The sequence below is a fragment of the Trachemys scripta genome, chromosome 17 (genome assembly GCF_013100865.1).
Source record: "Trachemys scripta elegans isolate TJP31775 chromosome 17, CAS_Tse_1.0, whole genome shotgun sequence".
In the NCBI taxonomy this organism is placed as follows: Eukaryota; Metazoa; Chordata; order Testudines; family Emydidae; genus Trachemys; species Trachemys scripta.
The window spans coordinates 20,153,984-20,180,663 of NC_048314.1; the positions used below are offsets into that span (position 1 = coordinate 20,153,984).

General features: G+C 48.3%; 1 protein-coding gene across 6 annotated transcripts in view; it reads right to left on the reverse strand.

The window, feature by feature from the left end:
- Positions 1 to 26,680, reverse strand: part of GPSM1 (G protein signaling modulator 1) — a 144,995-nt gene that overhangs the window by 32,800 nt on the left and 85,515 nt on the right. For 4 of the 6 annotated variants that reach the window (XM_034793372.1, XM_034793378.1, XM_034793375.1 and 1 more), the window contains 2 exons: positions 16,646 to 16,716; positions 9,488 to 9,667 (listed from right to left, as the gene is read on the reverse strand). In XM_034793372.1, coding sequence (XP_034649263.1) covers positions 9,488 to 9,667; positions 16,646 to 16,716 — 251 coding nt within the window. The remainder of the gene's footprint in view (positions 1 to 9,487; positions 9,668 to 16,645; positions 16,717 to 26,680) is intronic. The other 2 variants (XM_034793373.1, XM_034793374.1) reach the window with 2 other exon arrangements.

Genomic DNA, 26,680 nt, shown 5'->3' on the forward strand with positions numbered 1-26,680 from the left:
ACGCCTTGTACAGCGATTACCCGTTCCGCTCACTTGGCCCGGGGAAAAGAACAAAAAGAAAACGGCCCCTCGTGCGCACAAAAGACCACATGCCTCGGACCTTTTCCTTGTGGCAAGTAGGGGGAGACGGCTACGAGCAAGGGCTGAACTTCAGAAAGCTGTCTCTGAAGAGGCACTAGAAAGCTCTCCAGGGCCGGCTCTCTGTTGAGACGTCCAGCCTCTGCGTAGCAAATATCTTGGGAACAGTTTCTCTGCTGGTAATGAGGCTCTTTGGCTTCTGGCTGGGACCGAGCAGCACTGACTGGCCCCTGCAGAAGTAAACCATGAGGAAAGGCGCTTCAAGAGCCCGGTGAAAGTTCAGGTACCTACCCCTGGTATTTCAAAGGAATCTACACAACCGCGGCAGCGTCCCAGGTGGCAGCCACAGTGTCGTCCTATTAGAATGTAACAAACCCATCAGTGGTCTTGTCTCTCCATGATTCCAGCGAGTCTTTTTCTTCTTCTCATCCTCCTCCTCTTTCCTAAGGCTTGTCTACACGGGGCAGTTTTACCAGTTATACTGGTGTAATTTTATAACAGTGTAGTTAACAGGTGTAGCTATACTGGTATAATCCCCCTTGTGGACACGTATTGCAGAATAAGGGTATGTCTTCACTACCCGCCGGATCGGTGGGCAGCGATCGATCCAGCGGGGATTGATTTATTGCACCTAGTCTAGACGCGATAAATCGACCCCCAAGCACTCTTCCTCGACTCCTGTACTCCAGCTCCACGAGAGGTGCAAGCAGAGTCGATGGGGGAAGCGGCAGCAGTCGACTCACCGCGGTGAAGACACCACGGTAAGTCGATCTAAGTACGTCGACTTCGGCTATGTTATTCACGTAGCTGAAGTTGCATAACTTAGATCGATCCTGCCCCCCCCCCAGTGTAGACCAGAGCTAAGTGTGCTCACATGGGAAGTTATACCAGTATAGCAACATCAGTTTCAATTCACACCTTAGCGTATACTGGTCTAACGTTCCTGTGCAGACAAGCACGTACCCTTTTCTTTTCACCCAACACCCATGCTAGGCACTGGTCCTAGGAAAGGTGCTATTGGGGGAAAGACCTTAACCAAAAAAGTGGGTCTTGCGTTTGATCTGGTGAGCACTCAGCCTGTTCTCCTCTAGCGGTGTGCTCCATAGCCTTCGAAAATGCTCTGTCCTTCGCGGCTGAGTCTCTGAAACGTCTTTGGTGCATCTTGGAGAGTTGCCAGTGGAGAGGTGTTCGCTGGGATAGCCAGGTGCTAACCCAGGAAGAGCCCTATAGTTGGGCAGGGACTTGGAGCTCAATTGGGAAAGGAATGAGAAGCTAGTAGAGCGCATAAGCACCAGTGCGAGTGGCTCACGTTGGCCTTTAGTGCTTAAGAAATGAGCGGCAGGGTGTATTACGAGCTGCTGCTTCTGCGTGGCATTCACGTGCGAGCCCAGGCAGAGCAAGTTCCAGCCCCAGCGTCTGGGGAGGCCATGGATAACCTGGGTGAGGAAAAATTTTCTCCGCTCACGGATAAACTACCATGCAGATAGGGCCCTGTCTGTTTTCCAGCCACAGCGGAATGCCTATCCCACCGAGCTATTTAGCACAGCCAGCCACAGTCACTTCCACTCACGCCTGCTGTTGGCACAGCACCGTTCCCTCGCTGGTGACGTCAGGCTTTTGACGTCTCGGCCTCGCAGTCCAACGGCACTCGTGACCAACACATCAGTTCAGCGCTCATAAAACCACTTGCCAAAAGCACTTGCCCACTCTAAATAAGACAAGCGAAAGAGCTCCCCGCATCCTGTCTACGGCGGGGAATCGGCAAGATTTTCCATTCTTTTGACAGCGACGGCTCGCTATACTCATAAAAAAAGCCTAGTAAAGCCATTTGTCACGGGGAATGTTTAGAGATACGGCATGCATGAAAACTGTTCGGTGTCCAAACACATCATCAGCCCGTCTCTGCAAGTCTTCATTCCAATCAAAACCAGGTCCTCTTTCTTGTGACTATAAATGGTCTGTGTTGAGAGAACTGAGAGCAGGGCAGTTCTACCAGAGGAGGGGGCTCTGCATTCACCTCCCAGGTGGAGCCTCCTGCCAGAGGAGGGTTCGCATGCGCAGGGCCATTCCCAAGGGGCCGCTGCACTTGGCTGTGGTGCCTATGGCAGAATTCCCACTATTAGCCCTAGGTTTGTTACTTGGCTGTTTCCATTCCCATCAGACGGGCACTTAGGCCCTGACACAGCGAAGCACTTTAGCAAGCAGGGGAATGTAGGCGCGTGAACCATCCCATTGACTTCGACGGAAGTCCTCGCCGGCTTAAACAGAAGCCCAGGCTTTATGCGCGTTGTCTGCAAGTCCCAGTCCAGGCACCAGTCTGTTCTGGATGGGAATTAGAAGCCGCCAGTTTTCACCTCAGTCCATTTAAAAAAAGGGGGGGGGGAAAGGATGGGAGAGCAATACCCACGTGAGACCGTTTTGGAATCCAGTGTGTTCTCCTCTAAAATTAATCCATCCATTTAAAAAGTGACCTTTCCAAAGCATTGCCCGCCTTTCCTCAGAGCCTTTTTGCACATGACACATCCCAGCCGGGCAGAAGGAACTGGCAAGCCAGATCGGTGAAAGAACGAATCAACCTGGACCTTTTCGCTCGAAACCTTGAGCAAACAGAACCCTTTCTCCGGTTTGCTAGCCTTTAATTGGGGGGACAGCGGCCTTGTGGTTAGGGCGCTGGCCTAACACCCAGGAGAGGGTAGTTCACATCCCGTTCTGCAAAATCGGCAGAATATTCCCCTCTCTTAGAAGCCTGGTGAGGCTCTGTCCATTTTGACTGTCACGCTGACTGGAGTGGCTCACAACTGTGAATTCCTGCCTCAGGGCAGACTGGCAGAAAGCGAGATAGATACCCCAAACTGGTAGATTTCACCAAGCCAGTGACAAATGTGAGCTCCTGGAGCACTACACCAGTCTTACCATGGAGTCACTGACAGACCCTTAGACTCTCCAGCCTATCTTACCACCCAGACCAACTGGACTTTGTGATTAAAAAGTCACTACAATCACATCACATCAGGTTGCTCCCAGTTCCAAAAGACCAGCCACTTACCCCAGATCAGTTGGTATTCGAGATCCTAGACAATGCTGGTAGGCAATTCTTTAGTAAACTAACTAAAGGTTTATTAGCTAAGAAAAAGAAATGAGACTTATTGAGAGGTTAAAGCAGGTAAAATATATGCACAGGTGAGTCACAGTTTGTAATACCAAATGGTGGCAGTGATGTAATAAACTGCCAATTTCCCAAAAATCTTTTCAGGGTAGCCAGATTGTCCCTGGGGATCTCCACTTTGCATCAGTACACGTCCCTGTAAGAGTCCAAACAGTCCAGAGATGAAGGATCTTTCCTTGAATCCATATTTATAGCTTCTTCTGACAGAAAACAAGCTGACAGTGTCTCTACCCATGTGGACTTTTCTGTTGACGACAGTGAGCGAGGAACGCACTTTGAGCCTCTAACCTCCGGCCATCACACACAGTGGCCATTTGCTTTGAAATGAGCACTTTTTCTGATAAAGTCCTTCATTAGCATTCCGCAAGGCTTCCTTGATGGGTTATTTAGTTACAGGAGAATGTACAATGCAAATGTTTGCTGCTGCATCGTAACAGGATACAGATAACAGAAAACAATGCAAGTTACCGGCCCATTGGTGTTTACGCTTCATAAAACTAAATACACTCTGCTACCTTCAGGAATCACTTTGATCTATACTAATATACAAGTGCATTGGCCTGAATACATGCTGGCATGACCTGGCCAGCGTCACAACTACTGCCAAGTATTGTGAGATGCTTGGACAGAAGGTGCTTTAGGGTGAGATTTCAGCAGCTCAAGTGAGTTAGGAGCACAAACCTCAGCTGACCAGCAATAGGACTCGTGCTCCTGGGCCATTTTTAAAAGCTTTGGAAAATCTCACCCTTAGCAATGCCAAGTAAAGTAGTGAGATGCACCGTGTAAGACGCAGAGTCCCCTGTAAAGCACATCAGCATTTGGACCCAGCCTTAGCATATGATCAGTTACAGGGAAATGGGAGCGACTTTTGCTAAGGGCCCGGCTATAAAAATATAACCAATCAATCCCTCTTCACCAGCCCCAGCCCCACCCCACACCAGACCCAATCTGTACCCTGACTGCAGAGCAACAGTTCTTCAGAAGCCCGATGCTTCCTATGCAAACTTGGCAAACGTGATCTACGGGAAGCAAAGCAAAACCTCTCCCAGCCCCGTGGGGAGCTGGATCTGTCCTCACACCTCTCCCAGCTCACTGGCAGCACGCTAGCTGAATTCAAGGTCCCATCGAGCCCTTCCCAGTCCTGCCAGCTCCGTGCGAGGGCCAATGACAGAGGGCGGATGGGCTCCCAGAGAAGGGAACTTTGGCAGATAGGTGGAGAGGGTGAGCAAAGCCTCCTCTGGAGAAACCGTCCCAACCGGCTGAGTGCTCCTGGCTCGGGGGGACCAAACAGCAGAAGGGTTGCAGCACAATGCTATAGCCTGGCCTCCCATTCAGACGTGTTGGGGCTGACCCCCCCCGCCCAGGCCAGCCGGCCCCCCTGCGCGTTCTCCTGCTTTACTCAGCAACTAAGCCATCAATGACCATAACAATAAGACAGCACCTTGCATCCCAGGCTTGTAGACATCTTTACAGTGATCGTTTGTGGCTCACACACCTGGCATGAGATAGGTAGGCAGTAACTATCTTACCGAAGAGGAAACTGAGGCACAAGATGTCATACAGCTAGTCTGCAGAAAAGCTGGGGAAAGAACCCAGGTGTCCTGACTCTCAGTCCTATGCTTTAGCCGCAAGATCATCCTTCCCTGAGGTATGTGGCTTAACTCTGTAAAGCCCTTGGGAATCCAAGTGGTGTTCAAAATGCTACAGAAAACAAAGAGCATTGCAATGCACAGGGTTTTGCAACTCTCAAGGAGGAAGCACGGTCCGGTGGTTTTAGGACACTAGCCTGGGATTTGGATTCAATTCCTTGCTCTTGTGTGACCTTGGGCGTAGTTTCTGGGCCTCACTTCCCCACCCGTAAAATAGGGATAATATCTACTGCACAGCACTGTTGTGGGGTTAAGTACGTTAAACTCCGAGCAAAGAAAACGTCTCTTTGTTGGTGTCCTTCACTGACAGATTTCACTCATTAGAGGCTTTAAGCAACAAACAGTCTTCACTAAAGGACAGACTTTGTGGATTCTCGTCTAAAAAGTCCAACCAACGGCAGCTTCCAGGGAGCTGGCTCTGCAGTGTCGTACTGTGACCCAGCGGACACATCTAATTTTACCTCGTCACGTTAGCATCTAGGGTGGGATTTGCCAGATGTGAGCTAAAAAAGGATCATGTAAATGAGGATTATAGCTTAAAAAGCCCACCCACGCGCCCATATAGCAAACTGCAGCACTGCTGCATCGGGCTTCAGCAGAAGGAAACGGAATAGGGTGGCCGTGACATACAGATGCAGTGTGTGTGTGTGTGTGTGTGTGTGTGTGTGTGTGTGTGTACACGTACACGCATGCATACAGCATGGCCACACTTTTCAGAGGGGCTCAGCACACATAACCAGGGCCAGTGTTTCAAAAGAACTCTGCACCCGAAGTGTCACAATAGGGGCCACTGGGTGCAGAGCACTTTTATAAATCTGGCCCCGTGTGTGTGTGTACTTCACACATGCACCCATACACATTATTACATAGACCTATACATACGAATAGGCATGTGAGTACTTGTGCACACACACACCACGCACACAGAGTACTGATGAGCGCATCAGACTATCTGCTAGCTACGGTGCCATCATCACAGGGATGTCTCAGCATCTTACTGCCCGTAGCTTTTTGTGTATGAAGAGAGGGGCAAACCCTAGAGAGGGGGTACAGCACCCCCTGCTGGAAAGTAGGGGAAGTCACAAGCACCCCCATTGCAAATGAATATTGGAAACGCTAGCATTTTGCTATACGCGCCCGTCCTTCATGGTAACCGCCTACATTTCAAAGCGAGAAAAGGCAGACAGATAAAAAACAAGGGACAAAGCTCTGTGTAAAGAGAGGAACCAGCCACAGTCAAATACAAGCCAGGTGGTCATCCTTAGCCTTCAGCCCAGGGCATCCCTAAGCGTCTGATCCATTCTCTAGTGGGGCGGGATCAAAGGGACCATGTTCGGTGCACGCAGGGAACAGACTCAGACTTGTCCTTCTCTAAATTCTGCCACCCTTTCTCACGCCCTGTGCCCTTTGCGTGGTACATTAGGCTCGTATCAGGCTGTTGGCCCAGCGTGCAGAACAGATGAGAAGAACCCTAGGCCTCTGCCCATATTACAGACAAAGAGGCGTAGAAGAAAAACCTCGGCCTGAAAAGCCAGAGCGGGCTGTGAAGCAACGCGTCCCGTTCTATGCAAGGCCAGAGAAGATGTGAAAGGGGCTTCTGCCTCGCGAGTGCAGCTGACACCAGCATTAGATTGCCAATAGGTAGGTAAAACCTTCCTCACCACTGCCCAGGAGAGAGAACTCTTCCAGAGGACCTCCAGCGGGGCACTGTCTGATTTCCCTAATCTGTGTGCACATTTCTATGGTAGAGGCCTGGGAGCTTGCACATGTATAAGACGAGATAGGCAGAATGGCCCCTTCTAGCCTTAAAAAAATAGATCCATGTGTGTATAACTTAGGGTCTGATCCTGTAAACACTATGGGTTTGTCTACACTTGGAAATTCACCAAAGTAGCTACTCTGGACTAATCCGTTGGGTATAAATCCTGCAGTGGACATGCCTATATAGCCATTTCAGTACATTTCAAAGTGCCGACAACCTCCTGAGCAGAGCGCCCCCTGTCTGCAGGATTGGAAAGTACTCAGGATAGTAACTGGTCTTTTGGTCTGAAACGTGCGACCTTCCTCCCTGTGAAATAGCAATAAATAAAGAGTGCAGGTGTGCGCACACGCATGTGAGCACTTCTACCCCTTGCTGGCCAGTGTGTGTGTGAAGGCCTGTGCATTTGGGAAGGGGAAAACCAAAGGGGTTACAAGTTCTGGTTCAGACCTGAATCTCAACCTCAAAGCAACTCCTCAATTGCCACCCTCTCTCCCCTCCGCCAATCCTCACCTCCCAGGGGTGGCTTGCAGACAGCTCGGCTTTTCTGCATCAAGACTTCCACAAGGTCACCATCCGCCAGTGACGTTCAGTGGAGCCTTTACTACCGCACACAGCAGCCTATTTACTTGCCATTGTGTTCCTGGGGGGACGCCGTTTGCCTGACTGCTTGCTGGAGTTGGGCTTTTGTTTGGTTTGGGGCTGCAGGTTTGTGTTAAAAACACAAGGCTATTTCTGGCAGAAATGTTTTCTCTCTCTGTGTTCCTTCTGCTGCCCCCGTACCGCCGCCACCTCCTCTTTGGCTCGCTGAGCTTTGTTTTCCTAGCTGGTGACCAGCCTTGCACGGCTAAACAGAGGAAAGCGTTCTTCCTAGTAGACTCCCATTTTCCAAGGTGCTGCCTGGGACTGGGATATCAACTCGGAGAGTTCTCTTAAAGGGACACAGTCCTGATAAATATCCTACGTAGGGCGGTCTGTGGCTCCCAGCCCTGGGCTCTGACCAGTAGACCATAATCCAGGGAACCCAAATGCAAGAGTTGAGATAAATCCAAATACCTCAAACCCTAGGGAAGTTTTGAGTCTAGATCCAAACTTTGCAGCTCAGATTCATTTCTAGCTCGTACAAAAAGCTTTGGTTTCCCCTGATTGTTGTTAGTGTTTTTAATGCTAATAAAATAGGCCCTTTGCTTGTTTGTTTTTTCCGCATTTGGACTCAAATGTTCCCCCGCAGGATTTTGTGCGAGTGCATGAGAACGGAGCATTCCCGTGGAGCCGGCACGGCTTAGCAGTGCCCATTTTATTATTTAAATCGTAACTGTCGCTCGGAGCGCAGAACAGCCACCTGAGGAATCATAAGAACACGATAAAAACATAAGAACGGCCATCGTGGGTCAGAGCCATGGTCCGTGTAGCCCAGTAAGTATCCTGCCTTCCAACAGTGGCCAGTGCCAGATGAACAGATGAACAGGGCAGTTATTGAGTGATCCATCCCCTGTCGTCAGGTCTGAGCTTCTGGCACTCGGGTGTCTAGGGACACCTGGAGTATGGGGCTGCGGCCCTGACCATCTTGGCTAACAGCCATGGATGGACCTATCCTCTATGAACTTATCTCATGCTTGTTTGAATCAGAGCTCCTCACTTGAGATCACTCAGTGAAGACATTTCAAAGCCACCTTGCCCACAATAAAGAAACCTGCAGTTGCTTGCGGGTCTGCCTCCCCCCTGCGGCACTGAATACAGAACCCGCACAGCTGCAGGAAGCCGCCACAGGGGAACCCATTAGCTGCCTGTCAGAATGGAGACCGGTACCACCAACACAATCAGAAAATGACTGTGTGCTGAACAGCTTGATGTTCAGGGATAACAATATACACAAAAAGACACCAGCAGTTTCCCAGACTGGGACCCTCTGCAGTTCAGGGACCAACCGCGTAAGTCAAAGCAACTCCACTTCTGACACTGAACGCCGTAACTGCCACATGACACCACCACAGCCAGTGATTGAACACAACTGGCACCAACTTGTTTATTCCCAGTTTCCCACTGCGGAGCAAATTTGCCGACCCCGCTATGCAGTCACTAGCGACCCCTCAGAGAGGAGGGGCTGGCCTACGCTCTTCCCTGCTCTCTGAAGCAGCACATAATGGCACTCAGCTACTTCCCAGGGCCTACCCAGAGCTCTGGCCCCTAGGAGAACATCAGCACCAGCCCAGGGATGGGCTCAGAACAAAAAACGGGCCAACCTTTTCCAAAAGCGACTCGTGATTTTGGACACTCAAGTGGGGACTCCTAAAAAGGGTCTGATCTCCCGAAAGTGCCGAGCACTCACCCCCTGAAGAGCAGGCATCCTCTCATGTATCAAGTTAGGGGCCCGCAAACGGAGACAGCCAAAATGGCTAGAAATGTTAGCCTCACACGCTAACACTCCCACACTTAGGAGAAGTTCAGGTCCCCTCTCTAGTAAAAACAGCAAACGAAAAACAACCATAGGATCGTTCACATCATCAAAATTATTAACAATAATAATCCACAGCTCTGACAGAGCACTTTGTATCAGTAGATCTCAAAAGGAGAGCTTTATAAAGGGAAGTCAGTATCATTATCCCTATTTTAAAGATGGGAAAACTGAGGCAGGGAGCAGTGAATTGACTTGCTGAAAGTCACACATCAGGCCAGTGGAGAACTGGGAATAAAACCCAGGTCTCTGAAGTCCAGTGCTCTATTCAGGTCACACTGTCTCCAGCCTTGTCAGGTTACACATGTGACAAGAACGAACATTTTAAAAAAGCTCAAAGAGCTCTGTCGGGAAACTCCTCCAAACCCCCATCTTCCTACCGATTGAGACACCTGGAGTCGGACATCACTGGCATCCAGTGGTGACGTATTGGAATCCTGGGATTTCCTCTCTGAACTGGACTGGTTCTCCTGGTATTTCTTGGATCTCACAGGCAGAGACAAGAAGTCCTTTCCCGTGATCTTCAGGTTTCCCATGTGGTGGCTATCCCCATTCTGCTCCTTGGGAGGACAAGAAACAGTTATTGCACAAATCATTCAGCTGAGGCTTAACGTGGTGATTGCAGGTTTACATCTAGAATCTGTAAGAAATTAACCTGTAGGTTAAAAGGCATAATGATGGTGTCAGGGAGTGTTAGGCATAGAAAGTTTTAGAACATAAGAACGGCCATATTGAGTCAGACCAATGGTCCATCTAGCCCAGTATCCTGTCTTCTGATAATGGCCAATGCCAGGTACCCCAGAGGGAATGAACAGAACAGGTAATCATCAAGTGAACCATCCCCTGTCACGCACTCCCAGCTTCTGGCAAATAGAGGCAAGGGACACCATCCCTGCCCATCCTGGCTAATAGCTATTGATGGACCTATCCTCCAGGAACTTATCTAGTTCTTTTTTAAACCCTGTTATAGTCTTGCCCTTCACAACATCCTCTGGCAAGGAGTTCCACAGATTGACTGCATGTTGTGTGACGAAATACTTCCTTTTGTTTGTTTTAAACCTGCTGCCTATTAATTTTATTTGGTGATCCCTAGTTTGTGACGGATGCACCATTTAGTAGCGGACAATATACATTACTGGAGAGGACGTATCATTCACAGGAAACAAAATTAGTCCAGCTTACATTAGCTTGTCATTGGCATTTTGGGGGAGCACATCATCATTCTTGAAGAGTCCAGGATAGGAAGGAGTGGGGACCTGTTGTTCTGTTTAGAGAGGAAGGGATATTTTAGATAGTGTGTGTGTGTGTGTGAGTCCAGACCAGTAATATATTATATTTACCAGGCACATAGATAACCATCCTGCAGGCCTGGCTGCAATCCCAGGACAATGTATTAAGATGTGATTAGAGGTATCCACCGCATCAGAGAGGTCTCCTAGTTGCCTTCTCTTTTCCTGACTCTCAGCTCTCTACCTCTATAGCTGCTTTTCAAACCCTGCTCAGTCGGTCAATTCCCCTTCCCCAAAGGGGCCTGGTTCCTTGCTGGATCAATACCGCAAAACATTTGAGTGGTGTCAACTAACAAATGGGACCTGGGACTTTCAAGGATATCACCTGTTTGTAGCGAAAGCACAAACAATCCTGCACAAACAACTTGGTCTAAATCACTGATGCAGCGTGGGAGACGGAGACATCATCGTCCTCTAACCACCTAGCACATGGACAGTGCTCAATAAGGATAATAAACAGGATGCAAGGATTTCCTATAGGAAACCGAGGAGAACCCAGCAGCTTGGTCACATTTCAAACTACTCAGAGAGAAAAACTACCAGGTCAGGCAGACGCATGTGACTCAATCATTCTGAACCAACTCCCCAGAAATTGATTCAATCACTTTAATTCCATCCGTAGTGGGTGTAATTGTCATAGAAAAAACCATTTACCCTACAGATAGTAACAGGCATGTCTGATTTGCCAACACAAAGGGTCCTTAGAGCTCAACAAAGGAATTAGCTACTGCAGGAGTAGAATCACTCCCTTTCCATCCACACCTAGAGAGATATTCTTCCCTTTCAGACATCCATCCTCAAGGAGCCCAGCACAGATCAGGGTTAAAGGTGAGTAATGGCCCAAAAGGCAGAGGTTATAGTTTTGTCTGAACACAATTGAACTAGCTGAACTTCCTGAGTCTGCAGAGAGGGTCGGGGGGGGCCTCCCAAGAATGGGCTTCCTGGAGGTGGAGTATTTTGGCGCTTCGTCTGGACGGGACCAAGAAGAGCAGAGGCACGTGGGTTCCAGAGAGAGGAGATCAAGCTGCAGAGATTTAACCTGGATCCAAGTTTTGAACGTCCCGAAGTTCAAGAGTCGTTTGGATGAAGGATTTTGATCTCTTGATGGCTCTTAGTTTTATCCACGTTGGCTGGCAAAGCCCTATTCTAGAATCCTTTCCTGCATCTTCACCAACCTCCCTCTGTTGGAAAACCACATGCAGTAGCTCTTCATATTGACAAAAAAGACACCTCCAGAGAAAGCAGAAAAACAGTGCCAGGATTCCAACGGCTCCTCCTTTTGGACCATGAACACTCTTTCCTCATCTGCCTATGGCATTGTATTGGGAACCAGGTGACCCGAGTTCCACTCCCAACTCTGCCATTGACTTGCTGTGGGGCCTTAGGCAAACCACTTCGCTTCTCCGTGCCTCAGTTTCCCCAACTGTGGCTCAGTAGGATAGATAGCATTGGGCAGGTCTGTACGGCATGCCCCATGCGGCTTCACAGGCAGAATAGATCAGTTGCACAGCCGGCCTGCCCAGATCTTTGGCAGTAAAGCAGACTCACTGGATGCTAGAAGCTTCCGCCAGGAGGGAAGACACCCCAGATGAAGAGCCACTTTCAGCAGGATAGTCAAAAAAACTTGACCTTGTTGCCGGTGAAACCCTCCTTGAAGCAGAGCTGTGAACCTTGCTGCTCCAGCAAGTCCAAGCCGTGGAACTGTTGGGGAGTCCATCTGTTCGCTACATCTGCACCTCCTCAGCATGACTAACCACAGCGGAGTCCGCAGTGACTCTCAGATAATCTGATCAGTGCCCTGAGATTCAAAGCTATGTCAGAGCCGAGGAGTGTGTTCTCCTGAGCGCAGGGGGAGTGACAGAGTACAGTTAGCTCAGGGTGCAAGTGTGAAGTTCTCAACAAGAATCTTCCTGACCCTCTCCCTGGGGGTCTGCCCGGAGGGGAAGTGCCCCCAACTAACAAGCTGTTCCTTAAAGGAGCTTACCATGGACAAGCAGAGTGTGGTGATTGCTGGGTGATGGCAGCTGGTGACAACCAGACTGCCCTGTTTCATGCCTTGCTGTCCATCTTTGCTCTGATAAACATTCATCATCAGCCCCGCCACTCACACAGCCTTTCTGAGGGTGGGTATTACGATCCCCATTTTGTAGATGGAGGAACGGAGACATGAGAGAGGTGAAGTGACTTGCACAAGGTCACAGAGAAGGTCAGAGTCAGGAAGAGGAACCAATTTCCTAGTCCAGTGTCCTGCCCATTGGATCACGTAACCTCCATTTCTGGAAATAAAGCTCCTCCCATTCCAACCCCCCATGTTTTGTTTTGTTTTTAAATCCCAACTAAGACCTCCGCCCCAACCACGGGCTCCTGCTCCTTACTTCCCTCCCCCAGATGCATCCAACTTCCCACCCTCTCCCTGTCTAACAAACAAACTATCTCTCACTGGCCTGGCTACTCTGACACATGGCTATTTCTGTTGTGTGGCTGAGGCCTCGGCACAGACCGAACCCGACAGGGGCTGCAACGATGCAGGACAGCATGGAGGGGTTTGACGCTCACAGCATTTGAGAGATCCATACTGGAATACTGCATCCAGTTCTGGTGTCTATATTTCTAAAAGGGTGCAGGAAAGAGCCACAAAATTGACTTGAGGGCAGGACAAAGTGCCGTAGAGTGAGAAACTTAAAGAGCTCAGTGTGCTTAATTTATCAAAAAGAAAATGGAGAGGTGATTTGATTACAGCGTACATGTCGCTTCACAGGGAGAAAATACTGGATACTAACGGGATTTTTAATCTGGCAGAGAGAGACATAACAAGCAGGGTGGATTGATTTATATCAAAGAAATTTAAATCAACCAATTTTAATGATGATTAAAATCAATTATTTAAATTGAGGTTTACTCCTTGCTGATTGAAATCATGCTTTGCATTTCTACTTTTTAGTTATTTTCCTTAAAGGTTGATCTCATTAGTTGGTAACCACTAAAACATGTTGATTTGCAGCTAAATATAGCATTTACTCTAAATGTGGTACTTTTTGCTAACGAGAAGGATATCCTGTATCTATACAAATTTATTTAAGCAATTATATAGTATAATTTATATAACTTAATTTATTCAGATTCTTAATTTTTACATTTTTATATTAGAATATGGTTAATGATCAATTTCTTATTTACTAGATGATAATAAATTTATTTACTTATGATTTGTATTCATGCTCTATTTGGATGTTAATTCAAATTCAATTAAAATGCACAAAAAGAGCATTTCTCTGACATAAATAAAAGTACCTTAAAAGTGCTGGATACATAACCAAACAGTTTATTAAAACATATTTTACATTTTAAGCTAAATGAGCTATTAAACAAAGGAAGTATTATCTGTAGTTAATGAACCGAACAGCTTGTTTTTGGTCACCATGTCCTTCAAGGATTTTAGAACTAGTAGATCTCATCTCTCACACCTAGTTTTTATTCATAGATTGGAAGAGGAAAACAAGCTTTCCTGTTTTTTTCAATTCCCAATTGGTTTCTTAACTTTGAATGAACTGGTCATTGAATTGAACTGGCTGAATAAACTAAAACGAAGAAAATATTCTTTCCGCACAAGCAGAAGAGGCTACTGTTGTCAAAAACTGATTTAATAACTTCAATGAACTTGGGTTCTGGGCGCTGACCCAGTGACTCCTACCAGTTCGGTGGTCTGACTTTCTTTAAAACACTGCAGCAAACATATACTGCTTACCATTTTTTTGGTATTTAATTTAAATTATTTTAATAGATTATAATAAGTTGAGGCCTTAACATAGGTTGTCAATTTCACATTTAATTTTCAATAGGTTTGTTTAAAAAAAAAACCTGCATTAAATTTAAATTAAAAAAATCCTTAAAAAAAATCATTTATTTGTATCCACTCTCCATCCAACATGATCCAAAAGCTCGAAGTTAAAACCAGACAAATCAAATCATATAACAGAGTACAATGGTGATTAACCATTGGAACAAATCCCCAGGGGATGGGGTGGATTCTCTATCCACGATATCTTTAGATCAAGACTGGATGCCCTTCTGGGAGATGCTTTAGTCAAACAAGTTACTGGGCTCAATACAGGGGTAACTGAAATTTGAGGCCTGCGTTATACCGGAGATCAGACTAGATGATCTAAAATGATCTCTTCGGGCCTTGACATCTATGAATCTGTGACAGTGACCGAAGGATCAGGGCAGGAAAGGGCGAGAGAATTGGGCGATGGGGTGGAAAAGGGGTTGGAGAGACTGAAGAGACAAGACAGAGATGTGAGCTTTAATCCGATCACTCTTCCCCCACTGGAAGCTCAGAGCGGATGCCCCCCTCCTGGGCTATAATCACATTCCCTCCAAGTGGGCTGAAGAGCAGAAGGAACAACGCATCTGACATCTGACGAGGCCGCCAGGAAGAGACCAAAATACACTCTCTCCTCAAGGGCCACTTAAAGGAGAATGGGAGAACTCAGCGCAGCTCCGGTTTACTCCAGCCTCTCAGCAGGATCTCTGGAAGCTCATAACCCTGCCTGAGGGCTCAGCGATTACACTGAAGCACGCAGCAAACCACACATCAGTGAGAGAGTCCCCAAGGCCATCCGGTTACTCAGCACCGACTATCCCTCGGGTGCTCATTCAGGCCTCTCTGATCTCAAGCGCCGCAGCGTGGGCGTCACAGCTCCTGAATGCCGCGCTGGGGGAGGCTGACACAACTAGCACCACTCCAGCTCCAGAGCACAATGTGTCCCGGTCAACGGCTGGGTGAATTAAAGGGGCAGCGATCATGTCGGGGATTCGAGAGGTCTGGAGCCAGATTTACAAAGGTGTTTAAGTGCCTAAAGATGCAGACGGACACAGTGGCGCTGGAACAGTTTTTATAGTGGGGGTGCTGAGAGCCATTGAACCCACTGTGAACCCAGTAAACCACTTCAAGCCAGGGGGTGCGGTAGAACCCCCAGCTCCAGCACCTGCGGACGGTGCAAAACCCCCATAGCAGGTTAGGTACCTGATTTCCACTGAAAGCCAGTGAGAGTTAGGCACTTGTGTCAAACGCCATTAGGCACCCATCTACATCTTCAGGTGCCTACGTATCTTTGGAAAATGGTCTTTGCTTGCTAGGCCTACCCTGACCCGTGACTCACTCTGCAACCTTGGGTGAGCCATGTCCCCGCTCTGTGCCTCGGTTTCCCCATCTATAAAGAGGAGGGGGTGATAATTCTGACACACCTGAGATCTATGGATGGAAAGGGCTATCTAGATGGTAATTATTACTACGGATTACCTTCAAAGCAAGGCAGAGTGCTGCTGGCCTGGGAAATCTCCACTAGGTGAGGGAATGACTAGACCCCGTGACAAAGGCAATAACTGCCAGCAGAATCCCAAGAAGAAAGTCAGTGGCCTGGGGAAGGTTTCACAGGAAAATTATTTTTTCCCCTGAAGATGGGAGGTTTCAGCGTCTCCCAGCTGGCTCAGACACGAGCGTAAGCACGAGAGAGAGAGACAGAACGGAGAAGAAACATGCCTGGACCCAACATTTCCTATGGAGAAGCCACTGGCAGGAAAGCCTAGGGTGACCAGACATCCCGATAAAATCGGGACTGTCCCGATATTTCAGGGTGTGTCGGGGTGTGTCCCACGTCCCGACCGGTCTTTGGTCGGGATGCAAATTGTCCCGATATTCCTTGGCAGCGTGTTTTTTTTCGCTCCGGCGGCAGGGACTGGCTCGGCTTTTTTTTTTTTTTTTTGCTCCCCCCGCCACCCCCCATGTGTCCCGATTTTTTCTTTCCCTCATCTGGTCACCCTAGGAAAGCCTCAGTGGTAATGTGAAGGCTCCTGCCTTTGGCCTCTCATTCCGCATTCACCCTGAAGACAGCCCTGTCCCAGCATAAACCGGACTGAGATTGGCCACCGAGAGCTAACTATCGTCCTCTCCAGGAAGGATTGTTTTTCAAAAAGTGCAGCCACGGGTTTTTCAGATTTCATCTAAGTGCCTTTTTTAGCTCACCCAGCTGTTCCTCTCCTCCAGGCTCCCTAGAAACTCTCTTTGGTTAATCCCAGCAAATCTAGTGAGATCTACTAATTGCACATGTCCCCGCAGATGAAGTCAGCCAACAAACCATTATAGAGTCCTGCTGATATTTAATCTCCGAGGCCAGCCAATGCGAATTTGGTTGTCCTGCCTCCCTGCCCCTTCCCTCCATGACTCCTCTAACAGACAGCTCTGCTTACCTTTTCGGAGGGGAACTTCAAGAGGTCTAAACTGTCCATGCTGTTCCTTTGGATTCTCTTAGGCCTGGCTCCTGAAAAACAACAACATGGACTTGCATGAAGTGGCTGTCACCTATTGTCGGCATTAACGTCATGCAGATAAAATTCAATCCACAGCAGACCCCGGCTCCTGTTAACTGGAGTGATATAAAGTCAACAGGACAGGATGTTGCAGCCGGGATGTCCTTGAGATTCAGAACATGTTTTGTTCCCTTTTGTTTGTTTGCTTTTTCAAACCACTATCGCAGTTCAGTTAGTAATAGCTAGAGCCACGCGATACCAACCTAGACACCATGCCAGCGTAGTGCTACAAGACTAGAATCTTAGCCAGATCCTCTGTAGCAGTGTTGCCAACTGCAAACATTTAAAAAAAAAAAAATCACAAGTCCCCCCCCTCAAAAAATCATGAGATTGACGTAAAAAACCATGAGATTTAACCAAATAATATGTTTTGGGTTCTGTTTCTTTGCCATCTGGTTTCTGAACCTTTGGGATATGCCTGGGTCACTTCTTCAAGCTTCTCTCCGCAACCATGAAGGCTAGAAACTTAAATGAAAGCTGATAAGACTTACAAGCTAACATGACTCCAGGAGCTGAAGCATCAGGAAAATACACCACGTACTGCAAGATTGACAATAAAATCATGAGAGCTGGCAACACTGAAGAGAGTCTCTGAGTTTCCAGCAAATTCATTTTATGAAACCATTACATCAAGAATATTACGGATGAAAATGGATTTAGATTCTGACTCTAGAGTCCCCAAACTTTCTGTCTCCGTCTCTTTCTCTATCATACTTCCTCTTGCCTCTGCACTTCCAATTAGATACATGCAGCGTCCTCACTATGCCGTAGTCACCATGGCTGGGAAAACTCCTGGCACAGCCCCCACCCCCACCCGGCTCTCCCTTCTTCTCGGGAGTCTAGATCTGGGCGGGAACCATGCGACATTCAGTGATTTCAGGTGGCAGAGACGCTACATTTAGAGGATTGGGACCAGTTTTACATGGAAGTTTTCAGGCTCGGAAAACAAAAGCCATGCCGATTCCTGAGAATGGAAACGACAGCGGTAAGGTTCCTGGTGACTGCAAATTCACCAAGAGCAAAACTATTCTGATTTCCCACAGCAACGCCCATTAATCATCTCAGATATTTGTATTAGGGTAGTGCCCAGGTACCCAGATCAGGATTGAGGTGCCATTGCACTGGGGATTGCACAAAACACAGAACAAGGTACCTTCCCAGACTCATTTACAATCCAGTTTAAGACAAAATGCAACTAATGCATGTAATAGACCGACTAAATGGCAGAGGGAGGCTAGATAATTGTGGGGAAGCAGAGCAGCATTACGCTTCTACAGGAAACAACGGCACCAAGCTGAGTCCAGCTGCATTGCGAGCCTGTGTGTAACCGGGACCCTCACGGTCTGCAAGTCTCAGCTAGTCTGGAAGGAGCTGGGCTGAAATTCTCTTGGGCACACTCAGTGCACGGTTTCCATATGATGAGAGGACAAAGTCCAGATAACTCTTGTTGTGACTGGCGCTGTAATAAAATGTGGTCTAGCGTATGGTGTGATACCGGAGGGCCAGGGAGCAGTGACAGAGTGTTAGAGGGTGTGACGAAGCGGAGAGTTTTCTTGTTTTCTGCTCACGGACCGCACGGGGCCAAGAGTGGGCACGATCTGTGAGTCCTTGACAGAGGGGAAATATATAAGCCCTAGGCTAATTAAGGCGTGGTTCCCTGTAGACTAGGGAGGGTTGCTACAGGTTAATTGGAGCACCTGTAGTCAATTAAGGCCCTGTCAGGAATCTAATAAACCCCCTGCTTCAGACAGTCAGAGGGGGAGGAGGAAGGAGAGAGGACTGGAGCTTGGACGTGTGTTGTGAGATTTAGAAGCATCTAAGGACTGAGGGTAACCCCACCTAAGGGGGAAGAGGGTAAGAGACCCGCAGGAGTTGAGAGGGGCTGGGACTCAGAGCGAGGAGCAAACCCAGACCCCTCCCCTGCTTCCCTCCTCTACCACCTTCCTGGGCCACTAGTGGGGCCCTCAGCACCCAAGAGCAGGGGCAAGGGGTGGCGTCTTAGCCCCTCCTCCCCCGAAGAAAAGTGCAGGACCCACCATATGAACATCGGCCATCTTGTCACAATGGTGATTTCATTTTACTAACCTCTATCTAATTGCACAACCCCTAAACTCCGTCCTGTCAGCCTAAAATACTTAGATTATTACAGTCCTAAAGCTGCAGTTCAACAAGACACTGACACACATTTTTAAGTCCATCTCTGTTCAGCAAAGCGTGGCAGCACCTGCTTAGTTTTAAGCATGTGCTAAAGTCACATTAAAGTCCACAGGAATTCAACACCCGCTTAAAATTGAGCACAGGCTGATGGACTTTGCTGAATTGGAACAGTTTGTGGAATTGGGACCTAAATAGAAATTAAATTGCTCTAGAGAAAAGGATTTTGTTGTTAGGCTCCTAAGCAAAGAGCAAGGCCAATACCGGGGCAACCACCATGTCCCTCCAACAAGGAGATCTGTTGCCTTGCCACAGCTGCAAAGTCAAGGCCAATTTCTCAGCTGGCACTCGCTCAGCACAACAGGACTCTCTCCCGGAAGTCAGGCAGTTGGCCAGGGTTCAGCCACATTGCTCGCCCAGCTTTTGGGCAGAGGGGAAGAAAGGCCTCTGCCACTCTACGCAACTCGGGTAGAGCTAATTTGCTTTTGCAATGTTTGCCTCCGTCCCTGCCTACTTTTGCTAAGAGACCTTACAGTGCCTCAGTATCTGAAAGCATTAATCATCAGCCGCAGCATTTGCACTCAGAACATGAACAGGGCCCAAGTAAATATGTGCTCGGGTCAAATTCTCTATTGGTGTAAACTGACACAGCTCCGCTGACACCAATGGCATTGCACCAATCTACACCATCAGAAAGTTTTGCCCACTGTCTATAGAGCACCTGTCCTCTAGTCATTTTAAAGCATTTTGCAAACACTGCCCAATCCCCTCCTGCCACCCCCGCCCCAGGACATCACTGTCCCTTGGAACCTAGACAGAGCCCAGAACTGAACCCAAGGTCACACAGCAAGGGCCTGGGAGACCCAGGAATGGTCACTCCCAGCTCTGAGCACCAAGCCACACTCTCCCCCTTCTCACAAGTCATCTTCGGGCGCTGACAGAACGGAGGGGAGAGGCGCTCTCACCCAGGCTCCCCTGCCCCCACCCCAAATCGAAGTGTGCTCCTCCCATCCCAGTTACAAGAGTTACCTTCCAGGAACCTCCCATTAAAAACAGAAGGCATTTCTCAGACAACATTCGTTTCAGAATAATCTTTCTCCTGCATCTGCAGTGAAGGTTGCTCCCTGAGATACAGGAGTGCTTTGCACCCTCTAGGTATCAGCGAGACTCAGAGAATCTGGACAGGATTATTATTTCTGCTCCCAGAGATATTCTCTCTGGGTGCTTCTGTATAAACAGGGGGTCCATAGGTGAGTTGGGAAATAGAAGGCTGGAGGGGGCGGTGTTAAGGACCACTCAAAGGGCCCCACAAATCTTCACAGCTACCTGAAAGCTGCTCAAGGCACTGAACTTTCCTTGAAGTAAGTAAGCGACAGCCTCCTTCCTTATGTGCAGTGAGGGGTTTGGAACCAAGATCATTATAAACATTTAAAGCAGATTCCACATTTTGTTCTTGCTGAAGCAATGCCTTTGAGAGGTGAAGTCCAGTGTTCTAAAGCAAACATGCACCCCGGTGAAAACAAAGAGCAGTGTGTCTGATAAGATAAATAGAGATCATTTCTAACAGCCTAAAGAGTCGTTAATTATACACCTCCATCCTCACTGCTTGAGTGTATTTGCAATAGCATTAGACCGTTGGAGATAAAAGCATTAATCTTTGATCTGACAAACCTACCTTTCCTTTGTTACTTTAATATATGTATTCAGCGGAGACTTTCCCAGTAATTGGGGTGTAACACAACAATTTGTTTTTTCAGTTGTGGCAGTGTGTTCTTCCTTTATTGCCACTAGGATTTCAAATTCAGATGAGGGAAAAGTTAAGAGTTAACCAATACACCTTCCAAATATCTCATTACCTGGGAGTGAAATTAAAATCAGTTATGGGGCCAAATTCTGAACTCAGTTACCACAATTTTGCCACATTTCCACTGAGGAATACCTAACTCTGCAAGCAGCCCCATTCAAACAAATGGACAAAGAGTAAGGTACTGTATTACTCAGTGTGAGTAAAGGTCTCAGAAGCTAGTCCTGAGTTGGGAGTAAATCCACAAAGCTCATTGGAGTTTCTCCAAATTTACAAAGGGGTGCAACCAACACCAGAATGTGGGGCCTTTAATCTTCGTATCACACTCAGCCTCAAGAATAGCAGAGACTTCCATACTCACCTAACCACTGAGAAAAGGTGAATCCAGCTAATTCTCTATCACGGACCAGGGCATCTCTTCAGATGGCTCCAAAGTAACTTCAGGGTGAACTCAATCCCTTCCCCACAACCTCCTCCAGATTATTTTTCCCAGAGATATTTGTAACTGCCTTATATTCAGCAAAAAAAAAAAAAAAAAAAAAAAAAAAGACACTCTCTTTCCTCCACTGATCAACAGCAGCAGCAGTGGATGCAAAAGATTGAGCAACTGAAAACCTGTGTCTGCTACTCTGTAGTTTTTTTTCTTCTCCCCTGTATTTATTGGCATGTTTATGAAGCCCATTGCAGACTAACGGAAAACCTCAGGGGCATTTCTAAATGCTCTCTCTGTCTTTAAGGTTTGCAGAGGTCTTTAATCTAGCAAGTTGAAACCTTTTTGTGAACATCAGCTGAGCAACCTAACTGACTGACTGTATTCATAGCTTGGGTTTTTTGTTTTTTTTTTTTGTTTTTTTTTGAGAATCTGGGGTTTTTGTTTTTGATACTCAAGGTCACGGGTTGTTTTTTTTTAAATCATTTTTAAAAAATATATCCCCCTTATGAGCTAAATAGCTCGATTAACCAATCCGAATCTCTCTGGCTTGACGATTTGGGCTGGGTTAAATGTTTTTCACATTTCAGTTTTTGTGTTTTATAAAATTGGATACGTCCGCCACCACCTGATCTTAAAGCAGGCAGAAGCGATGGCCTTCATAAAATGATCTATACTGAGATAAGCACAGAGAGACATACGTATGTTCTCGCTATGCACATATTTGAGATATACGCATAAATACACCCCCTCTCTTTTATACCACCTCGTATCTACAAACACCCCTGTTCTTACCTCTTTACCTTTCTCTACCTCCCACAGACAGCCCCCCATATCTACCTATATCCAACACCCATTCCGACCTCTCTCTCATACACACATTCTGTATTTCCCTATATTTATACATTACTACTCACAGCCACCACCACCTTTCGGAGAGTTAAAAAGCTCTCCTATTTCCTGGAGTGACTGAAGTATGGCAAGTAGGTTCAGGCTTTGCGGGCCATGGATCCAGTTGTTTACCAGAATTGACTGAACTGAAAAATCCTGCCTTTTTCCTCTCCAATGTCCAGGGCAGGCCTTGGGAATGGCTCCCCTCATGGGCAGCAGGAATTTCACTGCTCAGCAGCGGGCCCCCCGGCCTCTTGATGACTTTGCATCAGGCAGTGAAGGAGAAGGGGTCTGACCTGCGTCTGCAGCGCAGGAATCCAATGTGATGCGCTGGAACGCACGCTTCCGCTAGATACTCTCCAGCCTCGCTGCAGTGACATTAATAGGTCAGAATCGTGGTATGTCTTGTCTACTGACGGGAGGATCCAGGGACGTCTCGTGACACCTCTACCACTTTTATCATCAGAGGAGCTGTTTAATAACAACAAACCCTTGCCCTGCTCCAGCACCTTCCGCACAGGGCTACAAAAGCACTTTGTGAAGGTGGATATTGGCCCCATAAAAGAGCCTGGGAAAGCGAGACCTAGGGAGGTTCAGTGACTTGCCCAAGATAATGCAGGTAATGACGGGCATTGGCAGAGCTGGGTGGGTGGAACCCAGGACGGGAGTAGTTCAAGCTGCTGCAACTTGTCCCTCTGGCACTTTGAGAAGCCGCGGCACTTCATGCTGTTATTTGCCCTTCGCTGGTCACAACTAACAACCTTCACCCAAGCCTTTCAAAACATGTTTGGTTTGTGTTTGAAAGGGGCAATATATTTATACGCCTACGTGGGACATTGACGGACCCGTGTTTTATGGAAGGCGTTCTAATTTTGTAAAACATTAGGTCTAAACTGACTGACCACATCTGGGGTTTTAATTTGCCACTCACTGATGTTGAAAGGGATTTCCAATGCCGTGTTTTCTGCAGTGAAATAATTGGGGGGTGGGGAGCAGATGGGCTTTAGAAGAAGACACTTGGAAAAAATGAATTATTTGATTTTAAAAGGCTTTTTATTGCATTTGTATCCAACCAAAAAAAAAACAGAGGCCCCAGTTCTGTAAATGTTTACACGTGAGTAACTTTACGCATGTTGTGAGCCACTCTGCACATGTGGGCAGGTCTGCCGGGTTTGCTAAAATTACTCCCAAGAGTAAAGTTACTCACATGCATAAATTGGGACCATTACGAGAAACCCACTTTGCTCGGAATTTGAGACTATCAAACAAGATTGCAAGCGTTTTATTCTCTGCTCATCTTCCAGGAAACATATTGATTCAAATGGAGAATGGAATTTAATAGCACGTACATGTGGTTAAGGAAGCACACATGACATATAAGGAAATCTGACAGTCTCATGAACGGCCCAAGAGCCGCTATATTTTTGTATACCCCAGATACACAGAGATGTCCTGAGGAGAGGATTTTTCAGTCTGGATTAAGTTCATGTTACAGTTCAGGTTGGAGGAGGCTCAGGGCTATGATTCACATTCAGTGAGTTCTGAGTTGTCTCGTAAAATTTCAGCTCCAATGGTGGATATTATTATTACTATTTATTTGTACAACTGCTGCGGGGACCCTATATAGGGGCAGGCAGTGTGCATACACACAGCGAGAGACGGTCCCAGTTTTACACGCCAAATAGACAAGACAAAGGGTCTTGTCCAGGGTCACACAGCAGGTCGGTGTCAGAGCCAGGCACAGAACACTAGTGCCCCAGTTCCCCACCCCAAGGCCCTGTCTGCTGTACCCTGTTGCTGGCACTACAGCGATTGATTTCACCATCATGGGTCGCAGCTGAACCACACACAAGAAACAGGCCCCCCACCATCCTGGCTTTCAATATGACCTAGAAACAAAACTATAAGAGTCAGTTTGGATCCAGGGATCAAACTCCAGCCACGTGTGCTGTGGAGGCAGAGGGGAGGGCGGAAGAGAGGAAAATGTGAGGGTCTCTGCTAGGATGGAACACAGACACTGTCTACAGCCCTGACCCGACAATCTGATCTGTGCAGCTGGGAATCTGTGATGTGTTGCACTCAGAATAGGATGTACAGATCCACCCATGTCAATCCGTCTGCAGGATCAGGGACTCTACTTTTATCAGCAAGAGAGAGGCCCAAATTAGAACCTCAAATCTGAACACTAAGGTTGGATCCAAATCCCTGGATCGAGCCTGCCACTGCAGTTTTGGGTTGGCTTAACAGTCAAAGCCAGAAGTTACCAGTTCCCCAGTCCAGATGCCAATGAAGTCCAAGATGGCAAGCACATCCTGAGGTCACATCTCACAAGCACATCACCAAAGAGGCTGGACATCAGTAAGGATTCAGCCTCCAATGCGAATGGCAGCTCCTTAGCCCATCGCTATACACTGTGCACCTCCGACAGCAGCCAATGCACCCATTTCAGGTTAGCAGTTGAATTGGCTCAGTCATATTGCTGGTGGAGTAACGTTACAGCTGGGACTGGGTAAGGTTCCCTCGTTCCACCTACCCCTACGGCTGGAGCCTGGCATTTATCTGGGGTTCGCTGTGGGTGGAGGATGGGGAAATAGCATACACCCGTAGGGGGCTGTGGCTCTGCATAGAGAAGGCTGCCTTCCATCTAATCAGTGCTCATTGACAGAGGGAAGCATTTATGGGCACTCTGAAAGCTGTGCCGGCAAATTCCACTGGCAACATGCCATGGACGCGCTTTACTCTGGCAAAGAGGCCAGCTAAACATGAAGCACCCCCCTTAGCTACCCCCTTGAGTGCCAAGGTTTCATCCCAGTGCTTCTCAAGCCAAAGAGTGTCCCCCTTGCACTATAAGGCTTGCTTAACATGGAGGTCATGCACATGCCATGCGTTCCACCCTGGGCCAAGAGGCTATGGAGTGAGACCCTGGGTTTATACCATAGTGCGGCACTAAGGAGGTGTGATTTGGGTCTTCGATTGAAACGTTCAGCCAAGGTCGCACCTGCCCTGTTTCTACGGGAAGGTTCTTCCCATGACGCTTTCCAGGAAAACAAGGCACAACCCCTGTGTCCACCTTGCCAGTGCCGCAATCCCCAGCCATTGTGCAACCGGGTCAGCTGGTTGCTGCCACAACGGCCTTTGAACATCCCGGCAGCCCTGCAGGTCACCCCCAGCCACGCTTGCGCTGGTTCAAGGCGCTCTCTCAAGCGTGAAATATATGGAAGGCAGGAAGAAGAGGAACACGTTGTAAGATCACAAGCACGAGGCATTCTGCTTCCTGGTGGAAACAAGCACCACCGCCATCCTCTCACGTGCTTCTCTTTGCACAGCACCGTTTAATTGCAGCGCGCTGGGGAGGCGGTATGCTGAAGGGAAGGGGTCAGTACTGACTCGGAAGGAAAGAGCAATAACCATTACTGCTTCCTGCGGCACCGGCATTTCCCAGGGAGGGCTCCCAACAGCCAGGCCCGGCCTTGCTTGGCTTGTGAGACTGAAGTCACCAGTGGTGCAGGGTTGCAGTGGTAGCAGCTCAATACAAAATAAGACGTGACCATAGAAACCACCGGGAGGGGAAATCTCTCTTCACCACCACCTGTTAACAGGAATTTTCCTAATTGTGGAGATGAGAGCCCACCTGTAATCCGGCCTCACCCTGAGTCGCTGTGCCCCCCCGCGAGGCGAGCGTGGGCTGGGAATGCTGGGGGAGAGCTGCGCTCTTTTAAAGACACCCTCCATCTCTGACTGGCACCTCGGAGCTGTCAGGCTTTGATAAGATCCCGTAGAACGTGTGTAGCGGTGACTCAGGGAGCTGTTTAAGGAGCTCTCCTCGAGGTGACATGTGCTTTGATGACTCCTAGGCTCCCCCACCCTCAGGGAGCTGCCTACTCCATCCCTGTTAAAGACAAAGCAAAGATCCTCTGCAAATGTAACGAGCGGCAGCTCTATTTGTAGGACAGGGACATGTCGGGCCCCTGTGGGAAGGCTGCGCTGAATTAAACCTGACAGCGAAGCCCCACAGAAATCCAGTCTCTAAAGCTACAGGGCTAGGGTGTTCTTTTACCTTCCCTCTCTCTGGCTCGTGGCAGGGCCGTGGTGCAGCTCACGTGACTGGCTCAGTGGCTTGACCCAGGGCCACCCTGGTCACTAGAGATGCCCTACAGTGTGCCAGCGTCTCCACAGAGGATGACAAAACACGACAAGCTTTGGCTTTGGCCCTCGGCCCCCTTCAACGTTCACGCTTTCAGGAGCCGTTTCTCTCTCCCTTGGGGCCTGATCCAAAGCCCAATGAGGTTAATTGAAGGTCTAAAAGGGATTCGAGCCTTGGGGTTCAGGATCTGGGGGTCAGCTCCTGAAAGGGGCTTGCCAGCCCTGCGCTATTTGAGCTGTAGCCTGGCATCCCCCCCCTCCCTGATGGCATTTAAATTGTGCCCGGCTGGCAGATTTTGATGTAGGAAGTGTCCACGGCGGCACAGCAGCCCAGCTGCAATGCCTTTGCTGTGCGCAGTGGCCGCCGTAGTGCAGACCTACAGTGTATTTTTGTACAGCACCTCGCACAACGGAGTCTGACCCTGGGCGAGGAGATCTAGGCACTACCGTAAATACCAGTCCACAAGAACAGCTGCCCGTTTTTTGAAAAACC